The sequence below is a fragment of the Salminus brasiliensis genome, chromosome 13 (assembly GCF_030463535.1).
Source record: "Salminus brasiliensis chromosome 13, fSalBra1.hap2, whole genome shotgun sequence".
Taxonomy (NCBI): domain Eukaryota; kingdom Metazoa; phylum Chordata; class Actinopteri; order Characiformes; family Bryconidae; genus Salminus; species Salminus brasiliensis.
In genome coordinates this window covers 23492439-23513463 of record NC_132890.1, presented here as the reverse complement: position 1 = coordinate 23513463, position 21025 = coordinate 23492439, and the positions used below count along the sequence as shown (strand labels likewise).

Sequence of the window (21025 nt, the reverse complement as noted above, 5' to 3'; positions counted from 1 at the left end):
CTTCACTCTTAAAGGCATGATGGTTTTAAATGGAATTCTGGACTGTGCCCAATGATTCCGGGTAGGCTCCGGACCCACCGTGACCCTGACCAAGAAAAAGTGGATAAGAAGACTGATGAAATGGGTCCTTTTACGAATGGTCATCAAGACATGTTTGGTGTCTAAAGTTTGCCTACTAAGGTTATTTAACTAAGTGTTGCACCAGGCTAATGTGGCTAGTATAGCAATGGACATAGACGTTTGTTACATGACTCTCGTAGCTCCAGAAGCAAACGTTGGCTGATTGACTGAGATTGGGGTCAGTGGCTGTTTCTTTAAAGAAATATCAGATTTTTCAGCCTAATCTCTGTCACTCTGCTCCACTGACCACTAGAAGGAAGCCTCTTAAATACTAATTTGTATACATTTTGTGTCATCAGAGCCAGGCAGCAATCTTGTATCTCCATTTTTACCATTTTTCACTTTTTGACATATTTTAAATCTGTCAGTTGTTTGTTTGCATTGATGAGTGGGCCAGTTAAAATGTTCCAAAATGATATCATCTTTTACATTGACTTCCATTGAAGTCAATGAAGATAGGGTTTACCTTCTCCTGTAAAGTATGTTTATACATATAACACTGATCACTTTAAACACTTCTTGTAGAAGTTGCATTTTGTATAGAAATTGGTTACAGGAAGGCCTATCACAAGAATTTATTTTTTGGGTACTAAATTGCCCTAGAAAAATGACTGCAGTGAACAACTATTGACATATTGTTGTCATTTTATAGCATTAATATGATGATGGTATAATAGCATATTAATACTAATTATTACAACATTTTAACAACTGTTCAGACATTGGAATATAAGAACTGTTGTAAATAAAGTAAATAAAACATAAATAAATCAATGTCTACCAAGTTGGTTCGTTCACATTAACAGACTCTGCTCACTCATTCTGTTTGAAGCCAAAATAATCTCACACTGGAGCTGTAGAATTTGACTTTGCTCTCGACTGACACACCAGAATGACTTCAGATGTGTGACCATGCTCAATGCATTACCATCGTCACACACTCACTCCTGGTGCTGTTAGTGCTGTTAGTGCTGTGTCCTAATAATTACTGTACTGAGTGATGTACTCACTGTACTGAGTGTGTATCTGATTAATAGTGTTAAGTTTTTGCTCTGCTTCCCCCAAGAGGCTCATTAGTTTCACACATTTTAAAGTAGCTTTGATGGGTTTAAGTCTGATATGGTTAAAAAACGGACAGACTGACGACATATTTATCATCAGAACACACAGAAGCATCCGTTTCACCACTACCTGTGTGTATGCAGGCACTATTATTAATGTATTGGTCATTGTTTCTCTTCAGATATCATGTAGGCTGCATGTAGGTTAAATTTCATGTTCATTTCTTCACATTTTTTATTAGTTTTGGAATTGCTGTAGGAAAAATCTCATGCATTTTTATCATGCATGTTTTTTCCATCTTTTTTTTTATTTTTTATATTTGTTCCTGTTACAAAATCCGTTCTTCCAGCTATGTTTTGGGTTGCTTTCAAACAGACTTTGCAATTTATAGCCTGCTTTATATTATTAAACCCAAGCCACGGAAATTCCTGAAGCCACAAAGTCTTGAAATGTCTTCCTGTGGCGGTACCTTTGCTTGAAGTGGACTGCTGTTAAAGTACATCTTCGGCTGCGTCTTCCTGTAGCCCACTAACGGTAACAGAGCCAGTTACAAAACGCTGATGTTCATTGCTAAAACCTTGGCTAAATGGTAAACATTGGTTTTTAGTCGAAATATCCCAATAATGCAGCCTACTTTTTTATGGATATCATTTAATTATATATATATATATATATATATATATATATATATATATATATATATATATAAATAAATCAAATTACCCATAAAAATAATAATCCAAATGCTGCTGAAGCTGAATCACTTTCTCTGGCTGATGTTTGGGGTTGACTCACTAGCCGTTGACCCTCCTTCACTTGCAGCGTAATTATCAAGCTGAGTGGCTCTTTTTGCTGAAGGGTGGGACTTGATCTGTAATCAGAAAGCTGATTGGCTCTTTTTTTGTTGAAGGGTTGGACTTGATCTGTGAACAGAGGCCATGTTGAACATTACGGGAATATTTTTCAGTGTCTGGTGTCCTCATTTATAACATCCCAGATAACACACCACACAATACTCGTGACCGGACAATCCATAGATGGCGATATTTCCCCAGAACTTTTGGGGCAGTGATTTTGCCAGTCCAATCAGAGGTAGCGAGGAAAGTGACCTCACTATCTCTGTTAATTGTACAACTTTATTATCTGAAAAAGATTCAGGGCTTTTGAGAAAACATCCAGGGCTTGAGCCGACCCCTGTATCTGTAATCTGATTTTATCTAATCTACAAAAACCATCGACTCAAAACTAACCCACTTGCTTCTACTGTAAGAGTCACCAAGGTTTCTGCTCTCACAGGTAAATAACTGTCAGCAGTGTCTGTCGTATCTGTCATGCAGCATCAGGGCAATGCCGAATGCAACTCAGCTCAGGTGATCAGCCTGTGAATAGCATATGCTGTAAGATCACTCCAGACTGAAGTGAGCTGTGCGCGAATGGAAAGGTGCGAAGGCACTTGATTGGCCTCTGCAGAGCGTCGGTTTAGTGTGAGAGAGAACAGTGACCTCTCACACGTTTGCCTGATTGGATTAGCTAAGTGAAGTCACAGGGTGAGTGAAAAACACTCCCGAAATATCCGCCTATAACGAGAAGATTAAATAAGAGGGGTGGGCAGGGGTGCAGGGCATTGTGGGCCCGGCGTGTGGAGGCTGTGTGAGCGGATGTGTGTGTATAAACGAGCCTCTGTCTGTCTGTGGAGAAGTCCTCAATGCTCTCTTTTTAGTTACGCAGGCACAATAATCATCCTCACTGCTCACTTTATTACATTCTGATTCGTTTAGCGCTGCCCTAAGAACACTGTTAGGGCCGTGCTGTGTGTGGGTATGTGTGTGTGGAGATATCACTAACTTTTTGAGTACATATTCCTTGCTTTCTATTTTTGTCAATGTCTTTCTATTTGTTGAAAGGGGCCAGATTATAAAACAAAATATATATGCAGGTATCATGTGTGCCTACCTGTCAGTTGTTTGTGGGCTATCAAGCATTCAACATTAGAATCATACCTTCCCCCACCCATACCTTCCCCCCGACCCAATACCTTTGCGAAGAAGAATTTGAAAAGACGGTCGAAGGTCAAAACTGTCTGATCAAAATTTTATTAGAGACATTATGGCATTATAGGTGAATATGGATTACGATTTGAGTAGCTGGAAACCTAAGACCGGAAAGGCAGGTACATCAGGCTACAGCTGGAGGGTAAGAGATACAGGGGCATAGAGAGATCGAGATATATGAACTCAAGGTGAAGTAAAGCTAGCTAGCTAGCTAGCTAGTGTAAACAGGGACCAATGAGAATTAACTTAGAGGTGAAAAACGAAGGTAATAAACAAACTGCAACAGGAGTGTATATCGATCCTGATTTGAGTAGCTGGAAACCTAAGGTCAACAGACTACAGCTGGAAGAGAGAGAGAAAGAGAGCGATATGAACTCAAGGTGAAGTAAATGTTAGCTAATGCAAACAGAGACAACTGAGGATAATGTAGCCTAGAGAAGTAATGGGTTGGGGTGTGAGTGAGGGGTGGGGCAAACAGTGGCTCGTTATCATTTAACCGGACGTTCTGAACAGGGTGCTGTGGGGGATCTGTGTTACACTGTGGGACACTACCCTTTTGTATTAAATCAGATGTTTTGTTTGTTTGCCTTGTATGATGATCAATAACGTTCTGTCTCTCTGTATCTCTCTCTCGCCACCCTCTCACTCTGTCTCTCTCTCTCTTTGTAGCTGGTGTCAGCAGATGGCTCCCATGGTTCAGATGGAGGTTCAGGCTGTGGTGCTGAAAGTCAGGCAGAGCTGCCTCCTCCATTAGAACGGACAGGAGGCATTGGGGACTCTAGACCACCCTCGTTCCAGTGAGTATCCACACAGTGTCGGTGTGTGTGTGCGCATGCGTGTGTATGTGTGGGGAAAAAAAATACAACAGGTGAAATTTCAAACTTGACATCCCATAAAAACAGTATAAACAGAACACCGGTATTGTATTATGTAGTATATAAAATATTAATATTTTAATTGATTTCTCAGAACACTTTGTAGTTCTATGATTACAGACTGTAGTCCATCTGTTTCTCTGTAGACTATTGAAGAACAGGGTGAAAGGAGGTTAATAAAGTATACAGAGAAACAGATGGACTACAGTCTGTAATTATAGAACTACAAAGGGCTCCTATATGGTCAGTAGAACTGATATAATAGGCTGAGTTCATTCTAAACCAGGAATGGTTGTAAAAAAAAAAATACACACATATATATATATATATATATATATATATATATATATATATATATATATATATATATATATATATATATATATACATATATATACACTCATCATATATATATATATATACACTCATCATACTCCCTTTCTCAGATTGTTATATATCACATTGTATATGAAAGAGTATGGATTAGAGCTTTAATAATTAATAAAATTTTGCCATAGAAAATACAGAACTATCAATATATCATCAGATATATCCCTATGAATAAAATTACAGCCTTCCACTGTCATTCACATTGCTACTTACATATTTTTTTTAATTCCACACATAAAATGTAATTATTATATATACAAAAAAAACTTTTATCTTTCAGTGTGCTTCCTTTTGGCGGTAGTTAGGACAAATTTAGTGTGTGTGTGTGTGTCTGTTTGAGATGTCAAGTTTGATCATTGGCCGGGTTTTCTATTGACGGGTTTTCTATTGACACACACCTGCAGAACATTCACTTCTGTAGTCCAGTAATGCATATGCCAGTAATATTGGTACAAACAGTGAGGCAACGGGACAGATGGGAAAGTTCATTAGGTTAGTTCATTAGAATACTAGCTGACACACACACACACACACACACACACACACACACACACACACACACACACACACACACATTACCCGTCTGGCTCAGGTGCCAAGACATCCTTTAACCAAACTAATCAAGCGCTTCTCCTCTTTACTGACAGAACGCTAGTCAATACCTGTAATGGAAGTGGCCTGGTCACTCTGAGTGTGTTTTACTAAAGTGTGTGTGTCACTGTCCAGTAAACCTGAAAGCCAATCACAATCACCTGTAAATCTAATCAGCTCAAAACACTCACTCTCACTCATCAATATGGATCAATATTCCTCTAACAGTCCCAGTTAAACAAAACCTTCATTCTGCTATGCGTGTGTGTGCGTGTGTGTGTGTCCATATGACCATATGTGGTGTGTATAAAAAAAACTGATTTTGTACAATAACAATATTATAGTTCATGCAGTTAAATATCATATGGTATTTGTTATATAGAGGAATCTTGAAGGATGAATGAATGACATTCCTCAATAAGTTATTGGCTTGATATGGAAAATTTTAAATGACAGTGAATTAGTGTATAACCTTTACAATGCTCTGGAATATTATTGGAATAAAGCCTTATATTGATATATAATCTTTGAAATTGTATAGACTTTTCTGGTATAGAGCCTTTAGAATTATATAAATAAATATTGTTATATAGCCTTTAAAATTTTATATATTTTTGTTAGTATACGAATTTTAATATAGTATAGAAATCTACTGGTATATAACATTTAAAATGATATAGCCCTTTAAAGGTATACAACCTTCACAATTGTGTAGACATTTGTTGGTATAGAACCTTTAATATAGTATAGAATATAGATCTATTGATATAGAACATGTAATATCATTGTATCGATATAGAACCTTTACAGTTGTATAGAACTGTTGTGATTTATATTTCTATTGGAATAAAACCTTTAGAATTGCATTGACATAAAACCTTTTTAAAAACCTGAAATAATTATTGACAGAAAAACAATTATACATAAATGTATTGGAGTAATACCTTAACAACTGTATAGAATCCCTTTAGTATGGAACCTTTAAAATGGCATAGATTTTTTTTATATAAGATTATTTTCGTGACATATACCCGTTACTTTTATTTGAATAGATCCTTTAAAATATTATAGAATGTTCTTGATATAAAACTGTATGTACATTAAAAGATAAATTATATAGAAGTGTTTTGGTAGAGAACCTTAAAGCTGGCATAGAACCGTTAAAATAGATTAGAATACTTCTTGTTGTAGTTGCTTTTCATTGGATCATCAGCACAGGTCTCTCTCTGATAGCTGATGAAAGTGTGGTGAATGTGTGGACAGCTGTTGTTTTTTTCAGGCTCTGAGGTTTATTTCTTGTTGTATCAAAAGACTACACACACACACACACACACACACACATACACTCACCCTGCCAGGCTCAGGAATTCAGTGTGGGAATTTTACCTTCTGAATCCCCACAGGTTTAGATTTACCCACAGCCCTGTCTGTCTCTTGCCCGCAGCCTTTATCTGTGTGTGAACATATGTGTGTGTATGGTTGTTTGTCCTGCTGGCGTTTCCTGTGTGTGTGTGAGTGAGTGTAAGTGTGTGTGTTTCCTGCTCTGTCTCTATAGCTGCTGGCCCCCTGTGTGCATGGCTTAATTATTAAATCAGTGGAAATGTGGCTGGGAGCAGTTTGGAAAAATACAGCAATTTATGAGCGCCCTCTGCTGGCAGAAGGGTCCTGAACATGCAGCTGGAACACACACACACACACACACACACAGATACACACACTTACAGCAGCTTGTATGTTGCCCCTGGCGTTCTTAGGCTTGGCTGACATTAAAAAATCCTGACAGTTTGATAATGGCACTTGACATTTGGACAACAGGGGTCCCCTTAAAAGGCTAAAGCCTGTGCATGAGCTAGTTTGTGTTTATGTGTGTGTGTGTGTGTATATGTGTGGTGGAAGCACAGCAATTCTGCCTTCCTTTTGTAACACCTCCTCCTTGTTTCTACACTTATTGTCCATTATATCAGCTCCACTGACCATATAAGGGTACATTGTAGTTCTATAATTACAGACTGTAGTCCATCTGTTTCTCTGCGTACTTAGTTAGCCTCCTTTTACCCTGATCTTCAATGGTCAGGACCCCACAGGACTGCCCACCACAGAGCACAGAGAGGTAGTGCAGACGATGACAACACGGCTAAATTTTCATATCTAGCAGTAAGCTCACTACCACACTTCTGTCTTCTGAGACAGCGTGCACAGCAGGGCATCAAGTCATCTAGCTAACTCCAGTGTCCGACACAGCCACTGACTTTCACTGAAGCTTAAGAAGGTTGTTTCCTTCTTCTGTAATTATTCTGGATTATTTCCTTTTGGAGATACAAGGTTTTTGCTTGGCATCAACAATACATGCACACTAACTATACCAGCTACCCTCACATGGTGTTTGTTTCTCCTTCACTTTCTTTGCAGTGCCAATGCAGCGGGCAGTCAGGACAACCTGGACAATGACACGGAGCCAGAGGTGGGGCCATCAGCTCGGAAAGACAGAGACCGAGACAGAGACAGGGAGAGGGAAAGAGAAAGAGAGAGACCACGCAGGAAAGACACGCATGATCATGGTGAGACTAACCACCTGTCCTCATTTGCCTTTATCTCTTTATCCCACGAGGTGTCTAATCTACACCCAATCAGCCATAACATTAAAACCACAGGTGACGTTAATAACATTGATGATCTGGTTCCAGTAGCAGCTGTCAAGCACTTGTGATCTATTAGGCAGTAAGTGAACAGTCCGTTCTTGGAGGTGATGTGTTGGAAGCAGGAGAAATGAGCAAGCGTATGAATGTGATCCAAACTATTGAGGATTGGGTCAGGACATCTCCAAAACATCAGGCAGGTCTTGTGGGGTGTTCCCAGTATACAGTGATCCGTACCTACCAGAAGTGCTTCAAAGAAAGGTGAACTGGTGACAGGGTCATGGGTGCCCAGGGTTATTTTAAAGCTTATAGAGAGAATGCAGGTGACGTCACATGTGTCGGCCAGGCCCAGTGAGTGTGACACTCTAAAACCATTCACATGACTTTGTGCCCATGACTTTGTCCTCTAAAAACGAGTGTGAGCCTCAGTTAGCTGGATGTTCATGGCTACACATCGATGTACATGGAGCATTGGCTCTTTAGTAATTTGAATGGATCGTTGTCAAGTCCAACTTCCTTGAACTTCAGCAGATAATCGCTTGTGTCTGTGCCAGTTTGGCTGTTTCCCTTATAAACGCAGCCATGATGAATAATGTTTTATCATTCGTGTTTTGCCAATGCATACCCTCTATTGATGTGATCAGTTACAGAGAGGGAGTTGTGGGGGAAAAATCATAAAGCTGATTTTAAGCTGTGTATGTTTCTCTGTATGTGTGTGTGTGTGTGTGTGTGTGTGTGTGTGTGTGTGTGTGTGTGTGTGTGTGTGTGTGTGTGTGTGTGTGTGTGTGACTGTACTGCAGGCGGCAGGCTAAATGGTCACTCTCGGCCCGAACGCAGGCCTGAGATTGCGGGCTATGAGAGCTCCTCTACACTAATGAGCAGTGAACTGGACACTACAAGTTTCTTCGACTCAGAGGAGGATGACTCCGCCAGCCGGTGAGAACTGAAGGAGCACAGACAGTGCTTCTGGAGCCTGATCAGTCTTGTAGATACAGTATTACAACAGAGTAAGAGAAAGTCCTGAGTTTATGAGGCCTGTATAGGTCTAGTTTTTACTGTTGTTTGGTCGTGTACCTCATGATGAAGTTCCTTAAGCCCTATTTACTCAGTAGTCTTAGTCATATATTTGTCATATATATATATATATATATATATATATATATATATATATATATATATATATATATATATATATTGTCATATATTTGATAAGTATAAAAATGATATCATTATCCATAAAATATAATCAATATGTTATTGCCTCACCACTCAGTCAGCCAACCCATTTGAACACTTTGGGACTATTGTGGTCCATCCCTCTAGTTCAGTTCTGGAGACATGTGGAACATCTCCTTAGGCCTGCAACTAAAACATTTTTTCTGTAGATTAATCTATAGAATCTATATAAACTATTATTTTTTTCAATTACTCTAATGACTAACGTATTGGTTATTCTAAAGAGATAAAACAATTATAAACCATAATAATTAAATAAAAGATTTAAATAAAAAATAAATAAAACGTCTTACAAGCACAAGGTGTGCAGCATTATATTGCAACTTGAAAAACCTCAGGTATTAAGGTATCTTCTGTTTAAATACCAGGTTTTGTGTTTTATGTCAAAGCAACCCTTGGCCTGAAATGGAGTATCAATATCTGTGCTTAAATATTAAATGTAAAACTTACAGTGGTTATAATGTGGAATGCCTGCGTATACCTGTTATAATTTGGAATACCTGCGTTAATATGTAGTTAGGTTATTCACTGTCAAACATATTTTTCCATAAAGGAATATGATTGAAACCATTTAGTTAGCGTAACGTTAGTTTAAGCTGTTCTCTCACTCGCATCTATTAAAGTTAACAGAAAAATAGAAAAAGGCAGAACAGCAGTGTTGGATAACGTGTAGTGCAGAAATTACATGCAGCGCAGTGATCAAGTCACAGCACTTACGATGCTGTTATGCTGCCGTCTTAAGCTCTTCAGATACATCCATATGTTTTCAGTGGGCGTGTCGATGCACGTTACGCAAGTCAATGTGTTTTTTTTAAATATATATATATTTTTAAATATGCTTTGGGCTGCACTTCTCCCTGTTGCTAGGCAACCGTGGCTTATTAAACCAAGCTTGTTTTTGCTAGCTGTTTCTCAAGTTGTCTGTTTAAAAAAGTGCTCTGCATAAAACAGAGCCTCATAGAGGGCATAAAACATGTATGGATATAGGTGCATCAGTCCTCTAAAAGACACCCAAGACACTTCATGTTGTTTTTTCATTTACTTAATCTGTAATATTTTTAATATTTAATCTATAAATATCATCCTTTCTCCTTTGCCATCCTTTACGTATAACTTCAAGCACTCAAATCACACGCTCTAGAAAGCCAGCACAAAGAAGTGCTTTCCTTTTGTTGGAGCACATTAAACTCACAATAAGGATTGGCTGAATAATGTCATGTGACTTTTAAGGACCAATTAGAATCTTTGAAACCTTTTAATGGTAAAAAAAAAAACACTCTATACTGTAAGTAACATCCAGGCCGAATCCCAATTGGATCTCTGTTGGACATATAGGGTCCTACTGTGTGTGGGATCAGTATTTCAGGACCTACATGTATAGTGAGTACACTACATAGTGAGTAGGGAGCCACTTAAGATCCATCCCAGGATTGTGTAAAAATGATGGATGTGATGTCACTGCAGCTTCAGCAGCTCCACAGAGCAGAGCACGTCATCCAGGCTCATGAGGCGCCACCGTCGCCGCCGGCGGAAACCCAAAGCACCACGGATGGAGAGGGTGAGACAGACATACAGACAAACGTACACACACGCTAAAACATACACCTGAAGCAGCTGTCAGTGTTGGACTGGTCTCTTTAAGTGTGTCTTCATCATTACTCTCCTTTCTCTCCCCTGTTCTTGCTCTCCTTTGTTAAACACTCTCTCTCTCTCTCTCTCTCTCTCTCTCTCTCTCTCTTTCTTTCTTTTTCTCATTCTGTCCTTCTCCAGTCGTCCTCGTTCAGCAGTATTACTGATTCCACCATGTCTCTGAACATCATCACTGTCACATTAAACATGGGTGAGTACCACACACACATCTGTATCTGTGGCGGCTGCTTTTGAATGTGCGCTGCGAGCTTTTGTCGCCTCATGGCTTGTTGTTTATTTTATAAGTGTGTTCTGTATTACCATTGCGTTCAGTGACAAGAGTGGTGATCACCACCCCAACTCATCCCAACAATATTGTCTGGAGCACCATCCTTTTAGAGAACACTCTAGCCCATGCCTGGCACAAGGCATGGTGCCAATCGGTTTATGCCTATGTACTCCAGAGAGTCCTATTCTATTGACATTACTTGTGCATTTGCATATCTGTATATCCATGTCGGCAATGGGTGCAAGAAGGGTGTTCACAAACATTTGGAGATATAGTATAGTGTATGTCTTTTACATGTTGTTGTCAATAAAAAATCTTGTGTATCTAACATGGGAACTTTACAGGAGAAGAAAATCCTTAACTTTCAGTGAAATTTTAATGTGAAAAAATTAATTTTGTAAATTTGGAGCATTTCTATTGCTCCAATTATCATGAAACACATCTTGACACAATTTAAACAACAATGGTCAAATCCACATCATGTCAAAGAATGTAAAACTGTAAAAAATGAAGATACATGATTTATAATTATCATTAAGTATTAAAAACAGTCTGTTTAATGCAATTCTACAAGTCTATTACAAATTTATTAACAACTCTGCCCAGTTTAAGGCCAATGATTAGCACCATGCTACCTGTTTGGGTATAAGCTACATTACAAAATAAAGTAAAAATAATTAGCAGGGTTAAATGTAATCAAATGCAGAGGAGTAAAAACTGCTTTACTTTAAAGCCAGATAGGTCTTATTCCTCCTTTTAAGTGTGCATTAATTGTGAAAAAAAAGCAAAATTCATACTATAACTATGCCTTACCATAGCTACATTTGGGGTAAGAAGGGAGTTGTGATGACTGGGTCGTAGAGGCAGGATAAAGTTTTCTTTATTAGACCTTTTAAGAGAGTCTAAAACTGAGCTTACAACTAATAAGAGTTTTTATTTCCATAATGGAGGAACCCAAAAAAACAAAACCCAAAAGCCATAAACTGAAAACAACCAAACAGAGAACAGCAGGCATAATGCTATATATAATGTTAACATGGAAGACAAAGACCATGACCAACACAGGGGTATAAGAGCATAAGACACAAACAGGACCATCTGGGGAGGATAACGAGAGGACAGGGCTACAAAAGAAACACAGGTGGGAACACTAATGACTAGGCGGGGCTAAGGCAGAGACTGTGTGGATCTTCTTGAACATGTTAATATTGAATTGTCCTTCACTCTTCCTCTTCTGGTCCTCCCCCTCCTTCACCCCCCTTGTGTCCCATACCCCACCCCTCCTGTAGAGAAGTATAACTTTCTGGGCATCAGTATTGTGGGTCAGAGTAACGAGAGAGGAGACGGTGGAATCTACATCGGCTCCATCATGAAGGGCGGAGCAGTGGCGGCTGATGGACGCATCGAACCAGGGGACATGCTGCTTCAGGTGTGCTTAATATTCTATAAAATTATCTAATAAAATTATTTGTGTATGTATAAACGTATATCTGTGTACACCCAACTGGGTAGTTAAGTTTTAAGTGTTCACACAGTGGCCAAAAAAACTGGACAGCCTCTACTCACACCCATTGAAAACAGTCAATAGACAAACACTGGTAGTAGAATGAGCGGTACTGAAGAGCTTAATGACTTTAAGCGTGTCGTTGTCATAACATGTCACCTTCGCAATAAGTGAGTTTAAGGAATTTCTGTCCTGCTGGAGCTGCCCCAGTCAACTGTAAATGTAATTACTGACGTAATATGTTAACAAAAGTCATATGGGTAAAACAACATCGACAATATGGAAGATTTTTTAGATTTTTAGATTGTATTGTCTTTGAACATGCCCAGTTTTAAGTTTAAAGGTGGTCCAGTGGACTAAGGCGCTGTCACTATGATCTGAGGATCGCTGGTTTATGCCGCTAACCATCGGCAGCCATGGCCCTGAAAGAGCACAATTGGCCTCGCTCTCTCCGCATCGCTTCGCTGCGGTGCTGACGGTCACTGGCGTCTGCAGGCTGGTGCGGTATTCGTAAAAAGAGAGGCTTGGAGGGGGGGCTTTTGACCAAACTTGCCAAGTGTGAACACAAAGCTTGCAACCAAATGCAACATGCCTTTAGAGACATGATTTAGAGACATTTTCAGTTGTTTTGAAGATTGTCTTGATACTCCTCATGCTATATATTTTGGATGTTCTTGGAGTTCTTTTCTCATAAATTCAGTAAATTTAGTGTTTGAACGCAATATTGATGGATATTTGATGGAATATAGAATGTCTGATGGTGCTGATATGATGTTTACGCCTAAACTGTGTACCTTATATATGTCTTAGGTGAATGACATCAACTTTGAGAACATGAGTAATGACGATGCCGTGAGGGTCCTGAGAGAAATAGTGCACAAACCTGGGTGAGACACTTAAAACTTTACCTGAGTGAGTGAGCATTGAGCCTGCAAGCTGACTGAAGTGATGATGAATGCGTGTTTTTTTTGTTTTTTATAGCCCCATAACGCTGACTGTTGCCAAGTGTTGGGACCCAAACCCCCGCGGCTGCTTCACCCTGCCCCGGAGTGAGTGTTCACAGATGAGGGATATTCATGCTTTTAAGGAAATATTACTGCTATTTTACTATGCTTTTGAACAGTGTGCAGTTTGCTAGCTGAAGACATTCTGGTAGGGTCTGCTAGATTAGCTTTTAGTCTAGAATCCGGCTAGCACCCAGCTAAACCTTTCTGGTGCTGAATTAAAGGCTAGCCTATAGGCTATGTCTGGCTTTGTGGCTGTGGACCACCTAAGTGGCATTAAACAATAAATAAAAGCAGAGCTTTTAAAAAGGAAAATATCAAAATAACAGGGTGGTACAATAGCTTTAACATCAACTTAAAATACTCAAGACTTTCCTTCTTTGGCACCTTCAAGTGAAAAGCTTCAAAACAACTCCTCATTTTAAAACTTAACATTGTTTAAGGAAAAATATTGGATAGTTACTGGTTTTGGTCGATACTCTAGATTTTAATATCGGTATCAGGAAAGAAAAAACGGGATATTGTTCCATATTTGCTAATGAATAACTTTCATATAGTTTGTGAAATAAAGCACATCAACACCCCTGTGTTTTTTTATTTTGTTTAGGCGAGCCGATCCGTCCGATAGACCCTGCTGCGTGGGTGTCTCACACTGCAGCCATGACGGGGGCGTACCCTGTGTACGGTATGAGCCCTTCCATGAGCACCATCACCTCCACCAGCTCCTCCATCACCAGCTCCATTCCAGAGACCGAACGTAAGTGTTTACCCCCCCCCCCACCACCACCACCACCACCCTCCACCCCACCGCGCCTGCTTCCTGTCCATCTGCTCAGGATGCCATCAGCTTCCAATCCACTGCTTACTGTATGTTTAATCCATGCCCTTAACAACTGATGGGTTATTGGGCTCTGTACTACAGCAATGGCGTTGTTTGTTGGTAATTGTCAGTAAGAGCTAAAGAAAAGTGAGAAACTTCATTTCACTTAGGAAAAATACATTTCTTTTTGGAGTTATGAAATATCTGGGGTTTTTTTTTTGTAATGTCCCGGAAGCCCCTCTTCCTCCTAACAAGCTATAAATTCCCATTTCTACCCTCTGTGCATGATGAAAATAAAGCCCCCCACCACCGCCCTGCCTCCTCTGTTTAATTCCATCATATTTCTCAGTCCTAGCTCCACTTATCGGAAGGAATCTGGCCTTCTAGCTCAAAGCAGAAGCTGCCTGAACTCTAGCACAAAGTTCTCAGAGTTCCCTCCCATATTATCATATCTTGATGACATTGTCTGAACTCACAAAAGGTCAATTTTGACACATCCTTACTGGATATTTACTTACTTACCTTAAAGTCCTGGGCTTCCCCTACAGTTGGGGGAGTGTAATTCCTTTTTTTACTATACGAATTGTACTTTGAGCGCTCCCTCATGGACAGCTGTTAATGTACATTTGTTGACGAGCTGAGAGATACAGTTGTCTAAAATGAAAGAGACAGCATAGTAATATTACAGGATTTAACACAAATTTGACTTGCAGCGTTGCCCAGTTCCATAGTGCAATACCAGCATTCCTGCCTGATGTTGTAATGATAGAGACGTCATTCTCCTCTTTACAGTCAGCGGAGCATCAACACAGTTCTGAAGCAGCTATTTTACAGTAAAAGTCCTATATAATATTGCGTTAAGCAGGTATTATGCGATATAAGCACAGGTCGGTTCACCTGCTGGGCATTTCAGCCTGAGGCACCTCTGACAGTGCTATTGTCATTACTAAGAACTGCTCATTTTGATCACAGAAACAAAGGAGGAAAACGTTCACAGTGCCCTATACCACAAACACAGCAGAACACCAGGAAGAGAACATTTTTGTTCTCTGAACACTATGGCGAGCCATACCCCACTCTCGAATCTGTTGCTAAGGGCTGAAAAAAAAAAAGACCCTGACCCGTCTGTCAGCGCTGCCCACTGTTTCTTCCCTCCTGGTGCAAAGCTGTCCACACTCTCCCACAGCTGTCTTCACTCTCAGTGCCCTTTCTTTCTGCAGGGTTCGAGGAGTTTCATCTGTCCATTCACAGCGACATGGCGGCGATTGCCAAAGCCATGGCATCTCCAGAGTCAGGGCTGGAGGTGCGAGACAGAATGTGGCTGAAGATCACCATCCCAAACGCCTTCATAGGTAAGGGAACAAAAATATTGTTCCTTAAACACATCACAAAGCAGATAGGATTACATCTTACAGTAGAAGCATTATAGCCTTACTGTCATGCAAAAAAGTAACTCAGTTTTTCACTTTCTGATATAATGAGAATCTGGCAGGTGTTCTTTATATTTTGTTCATATTTCATGATGAATAGAAATGGACCATTAAAAATGCTCCAAAATGACAAAATAACAAATAAAATCATTTGTTTTTACATTGACTTCCATTTAGAGTTCGGAAAGTTGTTTTGAGAGGTTTTTCATGACAGTGATGATAGATATAAAGTTTAAGGAACTTTCTCGTAGCACTAAATAGAAACCTTATTTATCATTGGCCTTCAGGTTCAGACGTGGTGGACTGGCTCTTTCATCATGTGGAAGGTTTTACTGACCGACGAGAAGCACGCAAGTATGCAAGCAACTTACTGAAGGCTGGCTACATTCGCCATACTGTCAACAAGATCACCTTCTCCGAGCAGTGCTACTATATCTTTGGAGACCTCTGTGGCAGTGAGTAGTCAAAATATTTTTCCTTTATATCTTATTTTCGCTTGAACTTCCCCTCATTTTTCCTTTCATTTTGATGTTATCATGTTTTTTTTTTATTCAGCAGTTAACCGCATTTTCCTGTTGTCCCTCCATCTCTTTTTAGACATGGCTAATCTCACCCTGCATGACCATGATGGTTCTAGTGGAGCATCTGACCAGGACACTCTGGCCCCCTTGCCTCATCCTGGGGCCGCCCCGTGGCCTCTTCCCTTCCCCTACCAGTACCCTATCCCTCACCCCTATAACCCCCACCCACTGCACGAGCCCACCTACAGTTACACGGCCGGTGGAGGCAGCGCTGGCAGCCCGCACAGTGAAGGTAAGAGCGGCAAGCCCTGGTGGGTCTGAAAGCCAGTCAGAATCACCTTGATTACCCCCTAAATGAAGCCTTTATTTTTTAATCTTAAGGTAATACCCAGTAACTACAATGGATTATTCAGTCATTTCTATAAAGCTAATAAGTAAGATTTGTAGTTTTAAGAGAGAGGAAGCGTGGACCCTCATACAGACCCAGAGTTTAAGGGTTACGGGTGTAGACATGTCATGATATTGAATATAATACATTATAGAAACTGGAGTAACTTTCTATACTGTAAAGGTAAAGGTTTCTACTAGAGCATTAGTGAGGTCAGCATGTTGGATAATCACCTCCCCACCTCATCCCAAACTCCCCTACTCAACCCAAAAGTATTGGATGGAGCACCACCATCATTCCAGAGAACACAGTTCCACTCTATACCCCCTGACTAGGGCTGCACAATATACAGCACTGCCAATCGCAGTGTGCACATGTGCAGTAGTCACATTATAGGATTCCCGATATCAGGTGCAATGTGAAATTTTATCAGACACATCATGCTGCATTTTGCTACTTAATAGTGCATTTTGCCCTGTTCTCTTTTTCCAGGATCTATCTACCAGAGGCAGGTTATATTTGCCAAATATATCATGCCAATATCTAGCATGCTAGATCATTGACTTCTGATCACAATAAATATTGCAGAAGAAAAAAAATATTGCAATGTTTTTCCAGTATCATGCAATCCCACCTCCTATTGTTAGTCCTATTTTATTGGCACTACTTCTTAAAAGTACTACTACTTCATAAAAATGTTGTATGTATGTATATGCTGATTCTCCTTCTTCTGCCCCACTCACAGGTAGTCGCAGCAGTGGTTCAAACCGCAGTGGCACTAAAGCTGGTGCGGTGGAGACGAAGTCTGGTGGTAGTGGAAGTGAATCAGAGAAAAGAGAGAAGGCTCCCAGTGAGCGTTCAGCAGCGCCCCCTAGCGAGCACAGTGTCCGCAGCACACACAGCATCCACAGTGTCCACAGTGTCCACAGTGTCCGCAGCATCCAATCACATGGCCAGAGCCTGGTCTACGGACCTCCAGGCCTGCCCCCGCAGCCCCCTCCTGTAGCAGCCACGCCTGGATCCCCCCCTGGCCGGGATTTAGCCTCAGTGCCCCCAGAACTCACAGCCTCACGCCAGTCCTTCCGCATGGCCATGGGAAACCCCAGTGAGTTCTTTGTGGATGTGATGTGACGTGCATCAGGTGGGCCCCTGGGGGCTGATTTTTCACGCTAAAGAGCTGAAGTGAAGTGGTGGAGAGAGGTTTCCAGAGTGGTAATGACCCTGGAGCGGCATCGATACGTATTTGTCCCTCGCATTGTCCCTCCTGTGTCCTGTGGTTTGTAGTTTCTTCAGTGAAGAAGACTGAGATGGAGCACTTATCCCTCAAACAATCCCTCAGAGGCTCGTGGTCTCCATCAAGTCAAGGGATAGAGGGATGGGGGTCAGTTCAAGAGTGGGGTGAAAGCTTTCTGTTCCATGTCCCTTTTTTATGTACTTTTCCTGCATTTACAACTTTGTTCCTCTCTGCAGTTTTTCTTAAGCAGTTGAAAAAGCCCTTTTTATTAAAGACTACTACTAAAAAAACAAAAGGACAGAACAGGAGAGAGCGGAGGGCGGAGGAATGCTCTCACTGTGACTTGTCTTTTGCTCTTAAAAGATGAAGTGAAATCATTTAATAATGATTTAAAATGAAAACAAGTGCGATCATGAGAAAACTACAGACAATTGTTTTATATTTGTCTTTTTTTTCTTTTACCTTCTTTGTCAGCAATCATGGAGAGTTGGAAAGAGAGGGGGGGATACAAATCCTACAGTTTGGCTTTATTAAATTTGTATATTTGACTTATTTTGGGTAAGAGATTTTAAATATTAAATTATTAAAATTTAAAAACAGCTTATCCTAAAAAGGGTCCCATTTTATGTGAAGTATCTATAGTAAGCATATCATTAATAACACATTAATAATCCGTTACTAATCAAATAACATAACAAAAACATAACTGCTGGTAATGTATTTTGTATAAAAACAACTTTTGCTGTTTTGAATGAAAACAACAGTTTGGACTCGACACGAGTGTATCTCAGTAATCTCAATAGCTGTAACAGCGTATTCTTTCGTATATGGTTGTAAATGTGTAATAGGACGAGATTTATTTGATTATGAACTGCAGCTTTTCCTGTTACAGCTGCTGAGATTGTTTGTGTCTGAGTCGAGTCTGAATTAAAGTTTACACAAGCTGTTCCACTGTAATCAATCGGTCAATCTTTTAGTCATACTTTATTTATATAGCACTTTTTAAACAAACCAGATTGAAATTGAAGTGCTTTACAAGCAATTGACAGAATTACATTAAAAAACAAATACGTAAGCTTAAGAAGACAAAAGATGGACAGTAAGATAATTCAAAATAAACAACAGAAAATGATACAATGTAATAAGTTAGGCTAAATGAAATAGTAAATGTGAATAGAATAAAAAATGAAATGACAATGTTTTTTTAATAATGTTTATAAAACACTACAAAGTTTGCCTTTATTATTTTATGGTTTGGAGTGTAGTGACTTAAAGCTATGAGGAAGAACTTAGAGAGAAGAAGGATCCAAAGGACCTGAGGGACATAAGCCAAAACATTGTTGAGAGGTAGTCTGGTACATAAACCTTATGGTACATAATACCTCTGGTACATAATGTCTTATGTCTAAATTAATAAAAGAATTTCAATACAAAATCAATACAAGATAACAGATAACCAGTGTAAAGACTTTACCGTAACAGCGAGTACATCTTCAGTAGTTACATTATTACTACAGTAATTGTATTGTAAGGAGTAATTACACAGCTATTAGAGACACTTAATATAAAGTGGGACCAAAGAAAAAATGAAGGTTAAATTATTTTTGGTGCTTGGACCCCTTATTACCCATAGGGTAATATAGAAAGCACACAATGTGATCTTATCAGTTGGTTATAATGCGTGGATGAGGGTCTACAGATGTATCAAATGCCATTCCTTCTTAACATCAATATATAGGTTGGGCCTATTCTGCAGCAGTGGCTGTGTTTCATGAAGATTGGTGTAACAGAGAAGTTTTTTAGGCTTATAAAGAAGTATTTGATAATTGAATGAACTACACATAACAAATAATAAGATCACCCCGTCTCTCTCTTTCTGTCACTCTTCCCAAAGCAATCCATCACTTACATATCTTCCTGTTCTTTTATCAATAACATTAACATTCTGTATTTTTTTTTACAGTCTAACATTACTTTGTATTTCTGTAAACCCGCCGTTATTTTTCCAAAATACATTTATCGCAAGTTTTTAATTATTAGAAACCGATACTGTATAGTATCAAAAGGTTCAATTTAATAATCACTGTACACTGTTTTATGCCAAAACAAATTGTTTTTATTTATAAACATAGTTTTATTGCCTAAACATCGAGTCCTTTGATTGTTTTCTCATGTTTCAGATCTCAAATATGAACTTAGCACAAAAAGGAAGGAAATTTGTGTTTGGTAGAATTTTTCATTGTTGTGAGAAAATCTTAGAACCTGTTCATCTCCTGTTAAAGTCTGTTCATTTCCTTTGTAAATGGTGCCACATCTGTTAGGAACATGCATTTGTGGGATGAGCAGCAGAGCTGAGGATGTGGGTTGCACCCATGAAAAATTTCCCAAATCCTCTCAGCCAATGCCAAACAGCTTATTCTGCCATTGACTCGTCTGATGTTTGGTGGACTGGATGATTGAAGTTTGATGAGGCATCTTGGCAATTTACTGGAAGCCTCAGTGGCATGTGGAAGAACCATACACAGCCACAACAGCCTGGAACCTCCTCCTCATGCTGCAGGTCACCCGCCTGATCACACACTGCTGTGGGATGGCATCCCATTCTTCAACCAGTATTTGTCGCAAATCAGCCAACATGGTTGTGTTGGTCACTCTGATCCCACAAGTGTTCAATGGGGTTGAAGTCAGGACTGCTGACAGGCCATTCCATCCTCTCTAGTCCCAAATTCTGGAAGTATTCTGATAAACCCCACTCTGTGGAGGTGAGCATCGTCATCATGGAGGATAGAGTTCAGTGGCATTGCCACTGGTTGCAGAATTTCATCTGCATAGAGATCGAGCTTCAAATGATGATAAGTTCTCGTTTTTCCAGTGAGGGAGATTCTGCCCCACAACATCACACTGCCTCCATCAAAATATGTTACTCCATCGGTGCAGCAATCAGCATAGCGTTCTCCGCGACTTTGACCCAATGATGCAACTGCTGTAGGCAGAATCTGGACTCCTCGCTGAACATAACGTTCCTCCACATGTTCAGGTTCCAGTGCACGTGTTGAAGGGCAGTAATGGCAGGCCTCCTGGCAGCCCGATGAGACTGGAGATTGGCTGCATTTTGCAGTCTGTTCCGGATTGTCTGGGCAGAGAGCTGTTGGCCAAATTGTCCTCGACTGCAAATCTGTAGAAGATGGTACCTAAGTGCTGACAGGGTGAGGAAACAATCATCTTAGGGTGTTGTCTTCTTGGGA

At 39.9% G+C, this 21025-nt stretch overlaps 1 protein-coding gene across 1 annotated transcript in view; it reads left to right on the top strand.

The window, feature by feature from the left end:
- The window catches only part of dvl3b (dishevelled segment polarity protein 3b), a 55181-nt gene extending 35299 nt beyond the window's left edge, over positions 1-19882 (top strand). Inside the window, exons 3-15 of the mRNA XM_072695010.1 lie at positions 3903-4030; positions 7499-7647; positions 8526-8661; positions 10426-10519; positions 10732-10801; positions 12169-12308; positions 13194-13270; positions 13365-13432; positions 13995-14144; positions 15428-15559; positions 15925-16092; positions 16235-16450; positions 17292-19882. Coding sequence (XP_072551111.1) covers positions 3903-4030; positions 7499-7647; positions 8526-8661; positions 10426-10519; positions 10732-10801; positions 12169-12308; positions 13194-13270; positions 13365-13432; positions 13995-14144; positions 15428-15559; positions 15925-16092; positions 16235-16450; positions 17292-17677 — 1914 coding nt within the window. The 3' untranslated portion in view covers positions 17678-19882. The remainder of the gene's footprint in view (positions 1-3902; positions 4031-7498; positions 7648-8525; positions 8662-10425; positions 10520-10731; positions 10802-12168; positions 12309-13193; positions 13271-13364; positions 13433-13994; positions 14145-15427; positions 15560-15924; positions 16093-16234; positions 16451-17291) is intronic.
- Positions 19883-21025: the final 1143 nt, after the last annotated feature.